Source organism: Salmo salar, chromosome ssa13, assembly GCF_905237065.1.
Source record: "Salmo salar chromosome ssa13, Ssal_v3.1, whole genome shotgun sequence".
Lineage (NCBI taxonomy): Eukaryota > Metazoa > Chordata > Actinopteri > Salmoniformes > Salmonidae > Salmo > Salmo salar.
The window spans coordinates 106,199,668-106,209,691 of NC_059454.1; the positions used below are offsets into that span (position 1 = coordinate 106,199,668).

General features: G+C 43.4%; 1 protein-coding gene across 3 annotated transcripts in view; it reads left to right on the plus strand.

The window, feature by feature from the left end:
• Positions 1-9,205, plus strand: part of LOC106568507 (AF4/FMR2 family member 1) — a 72,147-nt gene extending 62,942 nt beyond the window's left edge. For 2 of the 3 annotated variants that reach the window (XM_014138925.2, XM_014138927.2), the window contains exons 15-19: positions 7-78; positions 266-359; positions 2,907-2,953; positions 4,857-5,089; positions 5,356-9,205. In XM_014138925.2, coding sequence (XP_013994400.2) covers positions 7-78; positions 266-359; positions 2,907-2,953; positions 4,857-5,089; positions 5,356-5,480 — 571 coding nt within the window. In that variant the 3' untranslated portion in view covers positions 5,481-9,205. The remainder of the gene's footprint in view (positions 1-6; positions 79-265; positions 360-2,906; positions 2,954-4,856; positions 5,090-5,355) is intronic. The other variant, XM_014138926.2, reaches the window with a different exon arrangement.
• The last annotated feature ends 819 nt before the right edge of the window (positions 9,206-10,024 follow it).

The window sequence follows — 10,024 nt, forward strand, 5'->3', positions numbered from 1 at the left end:
TCACAGGTTCATACTGAAACTAAAGGGCTCTGTCAACCCCTCGGCCCCTGCTACAGACAAGGACTTTACAGTTTTATGGTAAATGGATAACCACAACTATATTTAATGTGTACCCTGCTACACCACATAATAGTTTACCAAATGTAACCGAAATGTAAAGTAGTGGCACATTTTGGATACATTTTTTACCTCAGAAAGTAATTTAAATGAAATGTTCCTTGGAGAGGATTATGAGAATGTAACCTTGTTATTTTCTGTCTGGCAGTATGAGGGGCCTGTCCCTTCTACAGATGGCCATGTTTCGCTACAAACGAGAAGCAGCACTTAAGTATTCAAGGACCCTCACAGATCATTTCAAGGTAGGCTTCTAGGATTACGTATTTGTCGTTTTGTTTCTTAGTCTACACACATGTTCTGAGGAGTTGAGCAGCAGGGGGAGTTCTGAGGAGTCGAGCAGCGGGGGGAGTCCTGAGGAGTCGAGCAGCGGGGGGAGTCCTGAGGAGTCGAGCAGCGGGGGGAGTCCTGAGGAGTCGAGCAGCGGGGGGAGTCCTGAGGAGTCGAGCAGCGGGGGAGTCCTGAGGAGTCGAGCAGCGGGGGAGTCCTGAGGAGTCGAGCAGCGGGGGGAGTCCTGAGGAGTCGAGCAGCGGGGGGAGTCCTGAGGAGTCGAGCAGCGGGGGGAGTCCTGAGGAGTCGAGCAGCGGGGGGAGTCCTGAGGAGTCGAGCAGCGGGGGGAGTCCTGAGGAGTCGAGCAGCGGGGGGAGTCCTGAGGAGTCGAGCAGCGGGGGGAGTCCTGAGGAGTCGAGCAGCGGGGGGAGTCCTGAGTTCTGAGGTTTCACCGGATGTATAAATCTGAAGCATCCGGTTGGCATTTCCACTCACCACTAAATATTGTGACGAGAGGAAGTGGATGAAGATGGAGCAATGGACTTGGACCGTCATTCTGCTAATTTTCTCATCGATTTAAACATTGGATCTCCATACAGTTTTCTGTTTCCAAAACTAGAATCTGTTTTTATGAAGAGTGGACTACATCTTTTATTGTTTTATTTCCTGTTTGCCCAAGTTGCCAAAAATTGCATTGTTTATGAGTGGAAGGGTAAATTGAGTTATTGCACACATTCACTTCAGAGTAGATGTTCCCTAACGGAAATATGCAAATACATGCTAGAACGCGACAATAGGATCTCGTTAGCTCGTGCTTGGCACTGCCCACCTCCTTGCTTGTTCTGCCCAATATGATTAATTTGCTCCCATTGGAAACGATAAGTCGTGGTCCAGCTTGACTTAGTTTAATGAAGATAACTAAGCTAAGATTTTTTTATTTTATAAAAAATATCATTGTTGAAGTGCTTTTTTTTTTTTTTTTTTCAGATCTAGATCAATGACACTCATCAAAGTCAGATTTACTATAAGAAAAATGTTATTACCTTTGCTGTCTTCGTCAGAATGCACTCCCAGGACTTCTACTTCAATAACAAATGTTGGTTTGGTTCAAAATAATCCATCGTTATATCCAAACAGCGGCGTTTTGTTCGTGCGTTCAAGACACTATCCGAAAGGGTAAATAAGGGTGACGAGCATGGCGCAATTCGTGACAAAAAAATCTAAATATTCCATTACCGTACTTCGAAGCATGTCAACCGCTGTTTAAAATCAATTTTTATGCCATTTTTCTCATAAAAAAGCGATAATATTCCGACCGGGAATCTGCATTTAGGTAAACAGACGAAAGAAAATAAAGCATTCGGTCGACTCGGGCACACGCCTAAGCCCATAGTACTCTGATCGATAAACGCAACTTGTAAGGTGTTGGGCCCATCGTCGCTGCGGGAAGTAGGGGCGCTAAGGATGATGTAGCACTCTGAAAAATCTGAAGACTTTTTTTTCACAAGTAGTGCACTGGGCCTTTAATAGTCTTGTATTAGCTGACCGATATAGCCGTCTGCAGCGCAGGCAAACACGTCCCCCCCACCCAGGTGTGGCATATCAAGAAGCTGATTAAACAGCATGATCACTACACAGGTGCACCTTGTGCTGGGGACAATAAAAAGCCACTCTAAAATGTGCAGTTTTGTCACACAACACAATGCCACAGATATCAAGTTTTTAGGGAGCGTGCAATTGGCATGCTGACTGCAGGAATGTCCACCAGAGCTGTTGGAAGATAATTTAATGTGAATTTTTCTACCATAAGCCATCTCCAACGTAGTTGTAGAGAATTTGGCAGTACGTCCAACTGGCCTCACAACCTCAGACCACGTGTAACCATGCCAGCCCAGGACCACCACATCCGGCTTCTTCACCTGCAGGAGAGACCAGCCATCCGAACAGCTGATGAAACTGAGGAGTATTTTTGTCTGTATTAGAGCCCTTTTGTGGGGAAAAACTCATTCTGATTGTCTGAGCCTGGCTCCTCAGTGGGGGGCCTATGCTCTCCCAGGCCCACCCATGGCTGTGCCCCTGCCCAGTCACGTGATATCCATAGATTAGGGCCTAATGAATTTATTTCTATTGACTGATTTCCTTAAATATTTTTTTTTACCCTTTTTTATTTAAGTGGGCAAGTCAGTTAAGAACAAATTCTTATTTACAATGCCGGCCAAACCTGGATGACGCTGGGCCAAATGTGTGCCACCCTGTGGGACTCCCAATCACGGCCGGATGTGATACAGCCTGGATTCGAACCAGGGACTGTAGTGACGCCACTTGCACTGAGATGCAGTGCCTTAGACCACTGTAACTCAGTAAAATTGTTGAATTTGTTAGATGTTGCGTTTTTTATAGTTTTGTTCAGTATATGATTCTGGGGATACTGATCTCTGGAGCAGTCAACCTATGTTTTATTTATGTATTTATTTAAACATTTGAAATTAAAATAAGACATTGTTTCACATCCTCCTTTTCAGAGTTCCTTAAAGTCTGCAGCCCAGGCTCCTTCACCATGTGTCTCAAAGTAAGTAATTTCACCTAATGTGTCTTCTCTCCAGCCTGTCTCCTTTTAGACATGTACCATTTCTCTAATACACAATCAATCAATAGCACTTTGACAACTGTTCATATGAAAAAGGCTTTATAAGTAATGATTGATTGACAGTGAAGTATACAGCCCAGTGAACCCACATAATACCTATATGGACTGTTGTAGATCTGTGTTTGTTTATATTATAGATCCCCATTAGTTCCTGCCAAGGCAGCAGCTACTCTTCCTGGGGTTTATTATGGATCCCCATTAGTTCCTGTCAAGGCAGCAGCTACTCTTCCTGGGGTTTATTATGGATCCCCATTAGTTCCTGTCAAGGCAGCAGCTACTCTTCCTGGGGTTTATTATAGCTCCCCATTAGTTCCTGCCAAGGCAGCAGCTACTCTTCCTGGGGTTTATTATGGATCCCCATTAGTTCCTGCCAAGGCAGCAGCTACTCTTCCTGGGGTTTATTATGGATCCCCATTAGTTCCCGCCAAGGCAGCAGCTACTCTTCCTGGGGTTTATTATGGATCCCCATTAGTTCCTGCCAAGGCAGCAGCTACTCTTCCTGGGGTTTATTATAGCTCCCCATTAGTTCCTGCCAATGCAGCAGCTACTCTTCCTGGGGTCCAGCAAAATTAAGGCAGTTTATACAATCTTAAAAATGTTACAATACTTTCACAGCACACTGTGCCCTCATGCCCCTACTCCACTACTACCACATATCTACAGTGTGTGTGTGTGTATATAGTGCGTATGCATGTGTCTGTGCCTATGTTTGTGTTGCTTCACAGTCCCTGTTGTTCCATAAGGTGTATTTTATCTATTTAAAAAAAAAAAAAAAAATCTGAATCTACTAAGGTGTAGTTTTATCTGTTTTTTATTTTAATCGGATTTTACTACTTGCATCAGTTACTTGATGTGGAATAGAGTTCCATGTAGTCATGGCTCTATGTAGTACTGTGTGCCTCCCATAGTCTGTTCTGGACTGTGAAGAGACCTCTTGTGGCATGTCTTGTGGGGTATGCATGGGTGTCCGAGCTGTGTGTCAGTAGTTTAGACAGACAGCTCGGTGCATTCAACATGTCAATACCTCTCATAAATAAAAGTAGTGATGAAGTCAATCTCTCCTTCATTTTCAGACAGGAGAGATTGACATGCACATTATTGTTAGCTCTCTGTGTACATCCAAGGGCCAGCTGTGCTGCTCTGTTCTGAGCCAAATGCAATTTTCCTAAGTCCCTTTTTGTGGCACCTGACCACACGACTGAACAGTAGTCCAGGTGTGACAAAACTAGGGCATGTAGGACCTGCCTTGTTGATTGTGTTGTTAAGAACGTCCGGACGTGCTTGTTGCACCCTCGACAACTACTATGATTATTATTATTTGACCATGCTGGTCATTTATGAACATTTTAACATTTTGACCATGTTCTGTTATAATATCCACCCTGCACAGCCAGAAGAGGACTGGCCACCCCTCATAGCCTGGTTCCTCTCTAGGTTTCTTCCTAGGTTTTTGGCCTTTCTAGGGAGTTTTTCCTAGCCACCGTGCTTCTTTCACATGCTTTGCTTGCTGTTTGGGGTTTTAGGCTGGGTTTCTGTACAGCACTTTGAGAATATCAGCTGATGTACGAAGGGCTATATAAAAATACATTTGATTTGAAATTTGAAGAAGACAGAGCATCGCTTTATTATGGACAGACTTCTACCCTTCTTAGCTACTGTTGTATCAGTATGTTTTTTGACCATGACCGTTTACAATCCAAGCAGTTTAGTCACCTCAACTTGCTCAATTTCCACATATATTTCTTAGACGATTTAGTTGAGTTTTAGGGTTTAGTGAATGATTTGTCCCTCAGTCTCATGCCCTGGCTTGCTCTCTCTTCCCCAGAAGCACGGGTACCCCATCCCCCATGTCTCCCATGCCATCTCCTGCCAGCACAGCCAGTTCTGGGCCGGGCTCCAACCACAGCAGCAGCGGGGCGGGGGCAGGCACCGTCAGCACCGTGGCCATTCCACAGGTCATCCAGCAGGTGGCGTCTTCCTACGTCAACATCACGGCACTCTTCCTGAGTGCTCACGACATCTGGGAGCAGGCTGACGAGCTGGCCCACAAAGGCAGTGGTGAGGAGGAGCAAGGAAGGAAGGAAGGGAGGGTTAAAGTCACAGGAATGGATTCTTTATAGCTGTAGTTCTGTATGTCACCACTGGAGGTCATGATCACTGTGGGGAACAGATACTGGTGATGAGGCTTCAGGCTGGGTGTCTGTACAGCACTTTGACATCGGCTGATGTAAAAAAGGGCTTTATAAATAAATTAGATTTTGATTGTAGTAATATTCATGTGAGTGTTTTCATTACTCCTACTGTCTATTTCCTTATCTTTCTAGGTTTGCTGTCTGAGTTGGACTTGGCTCTGGGCCCGTTGAGCCTGACGTCCACCATGACCTCTCTGGTGCGTCACACACGGCAGGGACTGCAGTGGCTCCGACTGGACACCCGCGAGACACAGTGACCGCTTCTCATCCCCGTCCCTGCCCTGGATTTCCCTGCCCTGGATTTCCCTGCCCTGGATTTCCCTGTCCACAACATCCTTTTTGGTTTTATTTATAGACGGGCCATCAGATGAATGCAGGATCCCAAGTCCCTCTACAAGTTGTTCACATTGATATCAAGTCACCTTTTATTTCATTTTCTCTCAACTACATATATCTATATATATCACACACACACACACACACACACACACACACACACACACACACACACACACGGATTACATGCATTTCCGGGTCCCTGTCCTCTATTGGTCACATTGAAGGTTCCATTAACAAACAACTACCACATCCTCTGGAGCTCAGGGGGGGCTGATGGAGGCTGAGCTGAATAGGACTCCCTCCCTTTCTCAACAACGGGCCACACAGCCAGCTGACTGGCCCTGCCACCCCTCTGGGGGTCAGTAAGGGTGTCTCCCCGTGGCCTGCCCCACCCCTCTGGGGGTCAGTAGGGGTGTCTCCCGTGGCCTGCCCCACCCCTCTGGGGGTCAGTAGGGGTGTCTCCCCGTGGCCTGCCCCACCCCTCTGGGGGTCAGTAGGGGTGTCTCCCCGTGGCCTGCCCCACCCCTCTGGGGGTCAGTAGGGGTGTCTCCCCGTGGCCTGCCCCACCCCTCTGGGGGTCAGTAGGGGTGTCTCCCGTGGCCTGCCCCACCCCTCTGGGTCCTGTCTGTCTTGGAGGTCAGTGAGGGCGTGTCCCTGTTGGATGGTTGTCTGAAGATACCTGCTTGTTTTTTTTTGGTTGGGGTTCAGAGGCTTTCTCACCTTTTCTCCTGTGGTAATGCAAAGCAGTGATGACAAAAAAAAGCTTATTTATTAGCCTCATTATCTTGATCTTTATTATTATATCACTATAAATATGTTGTTGATGTTTTTTTTTTGTTGATCAAAAGCGTTGATATGGCCAATGTTTTACTTCACAGCCAACTAAAAGGTCCTATAGCAGGGATCTATGCATCCCAGACACGTCTAATAATACTGGTCGAATTCGGCAGGATATAGTTAGTATGTCTCTGATCTACCATAAAGTATTTTAAAGTGACTAGATGCATTGTCCTGAAATATGGACGTCAGTATTCTTGAAAGGAGTCAAAGATGGTCCTTGATGCTTTTTGTGACGATTTATTATTCTTTTTCCCATTTTAATTTTTTTTCACTCTTCAAAAGAGATGGATTCTACGTGCCAGGGTGGGTCCACTATGTTCAATCAGTCATAACAGAAATATGATTTCAGTTGGATTTTGTACTTACTTTCCCTTTTTTTATCAACAATAACTGTTCATCTAAGACATTTAGATAAGAAACCAAATAGTCTGATTTGACCAGTAGCCCTGGTCCCTACTCTTCAGACAGGAAGCAGGAAGTAACTACCTCATCTTCACTGCACATGGGAAGCAGAGCAACGCTGTCTGATGGTAGGGGAGAGAGGGAGGGACTGTGGCCTAATGTGATGGTTGAGAGCGTTTTCTCTAGTTCTGCAATCTATTCAGCGTACATGCTTTTTAACACGCAGGCTGAAGCTGCGCATCAAACCAGTTTTTATACAGACATGGCATCGTTCAGTAGAAATAAAAGTGCCTTAATGTTTTTTTTTTTAAAGGACACTTGCGTCTGTCTTCCCAAATGAAATACTTATTGAATATATCATCATCTTGTATTGATCATTGACAAAGCAAGTCCCATTAACTGAAGTCAAAAGTAGATTGAGTATGTGGTAGGAGTATTGAAAGCAGGATACTCTTCTCTTTACTAACAGCCATGACAGTTGGAAATGATTCACTGTAGGACTGGCAACCTGTGAGGAAGCGTTGACGGGCTGTTTTGTTTACACCCTTTGCGTAGCTCTGGTGTCACATCCTGTGCGTACATACAATAACAGCCCAAGTCATTTGAAAATAACACTTGTCAACACATCTAAATTATTGATGTTTTTTTTTTTTTTTTGTACGGTATTCGAAACTACAATTTATGTACCACACAGGTCAACAGAAGTGGCTGGGCAAATGATTGGCTAAATCTTACAACTGGCCTTTGACCCTATTGCCCATTTTATCTCTTCAGTACCTATTACCACCATTTTTAGACCACACAACTCCCTAGATGACAAGATATGCGTCCCAAATTGCACCCTATTCCCTATATAGTGCACTATTTTTGACCAAGTAGTCTACTATGTAGGGAACATGGTCCAATTTGGGACATAGACAATGTCTCTAGAGGAGTATTACATTTTTATCTTGGACATTTATCTACATCGTGTGTGTTCAGCACCGTCTATTCATGGAGATCAAAGATTACCACACCTAGACAATGCCTTTCTGTAGAATGAATTGACATAATTTCCCTTTAAAAAGCGCCCTGTTCAATTTCTGTAGAATGAATGACTTGGTATTTGTTTTTCTGATTTCAAAAAGGTTGGGGGTTTGACGCTATTACAATTACACACTTGTATTTGATTAAATCAGTGGTTTATTTAATGTTTAACGGATGTTATTGATGGCGAAATACTAGTGGTCCTTATTATTTTGTATCAGTCAATCAATATTCTGATATTTAATCCTATACAACCCTGCCTCTCTCATTTCAGCATTAACACAATGCTTACAGCAAGATAAAACAACGTGTATCGTTTGCACTTGTTTCAGTGTATTTTCGGTTTCCTTCAGTGTTCCTCCTCCGGGTTGGACAGAAAAGACAACGATGACGTGTCACAGTCCTCTTGCTCGTTGTAAGACTTTGGTTAAGAGCAATAAAACAGAGCGGCGAATGCAAAACAATACATAGAACATTAAATAAAATACTGTTTTTGATGAAAGATTGGAGATTGGTTTACATCACCATGCTTTGCTTAAAATGGACTAAATCTATGCCGTTTAGTTGATTGAATTGTTTTATTGTTACTATACTGTTTAAAAAAAAAAAAAAATTGGAGCTCACTGGAAAAGCTATTTCTATTGGCGTGCAAATATATAAGGGCTGCACATGGAACCACAAAAGAAAAATGCGTTCATGTATTTATTTTATCACAAATATGAACCGTATGAATAGACTATACTGGTAACATGGCTTTTTTAAAATATATTTTCCTCCAAAGTAGGCTGCTTTGTAGGTAATCAATCATACTTTGAGTTACCCAACTTGGATGTCAAACTGCACATGAAATGAAATGTTGTCCTGTTTTGATATGACATTCTACATTTTGTACTTACTAAAACGTTGCTCTGGTTTCTGTCATGCTACATGTCCTTTTCATATTTGTGAAGCTTTATTGTCATGCTTCATTTCAATCTTTTTTTCTTTTTGCGCTTCAGTTGTAGTTATTGTGTGCAGAATTTAGAATTATTGTCCATAAATATATGATATCACACTAAAAGGAACAACGTCACCTTGGTCATTTACTGGGAAAATGTGTAGAAATCTTTTGTAATTAAACTTTTTTGCCTTGTGGAAATATGTAAATAGTTTGAGCTGCAATGTACAGAGATGTATAAAGACTGATTTGACAATGAATTTTGGTTTTCTTTGACTCAAGTTCCTTTTCCCCCAAAGATGCTGTTTTGCAGACCTTTTGCAACTTGGCTGCTGTAGCTGATGAGTTGTTGATAATGTTTTAACTGGCTCAACAGTACATCTAGACCAGACCCCCTGCACTGTAAAATGTTTGAGGCAATAAACTTTGGGGAAAATGTGCTGGCTCTGTGAATTATTTTTGCTATAAGTACAGTGCCACATCGAACTATAACATTCTGATTTATTTCATAATTATGACGTCTGCTATAAAACATGAATTCAATGCAAGAACATGTAACCCCGGATACTTTCAAAAAACTGAATGAACTACTGTGTTGCTGATGACTCAGCCATGCCTCCTTGCCCGTCCAACATTTCCTCATCTCCCACCCCTTCTAATGCGACTCTCCCCGATGCTCCTCCCTCTTTTTCCCCTGCCCAGCTACAAAGTTTCTCCCTGCAGGCAGTCACTGAGTCTGAGGTGCTAAAGGAGCTCCTTAAACTTGACCCCAAAAAAACATCTGGGTCAGATGGTTTAGATCCTTTCTTCTTTAAGGTTGCTGCCCCTATCATCACCAAGCATATCGCTAACCTTTTTTAACCTCTCTCCTTTCTGGGGAGGTTCCCATTGCTTAGAAGGCAGCCACAGTTTGTTCTTTATTTAAAGGGGGAGATCTTGCTGATCCTACCTGTTATAGACCTATTTCTATTTTGCCCTGTTTGTGTTGGAAAAACTTGTCAATAATCAACTGATCAGCTTTCTGCAGTCTGGTTTCTGCTCAGGTTATGGATGTGTCACTGCAACCTTAAAGGTCCTCAATGATTGTCACTATTACCCGTGATTCTAAGCAATGTTGTGCTGCTATTTTTATTGTCTTGGCCAAAGCTTTTGATACGGTAGACCAGTGGTTCCCAAACTTTTCATAGTCCCGTACCCCTTAAAATTCAACCTCCAGCTGCGTTACCCCCTCTAGCACCAGGATCAGCGCACTCTCAA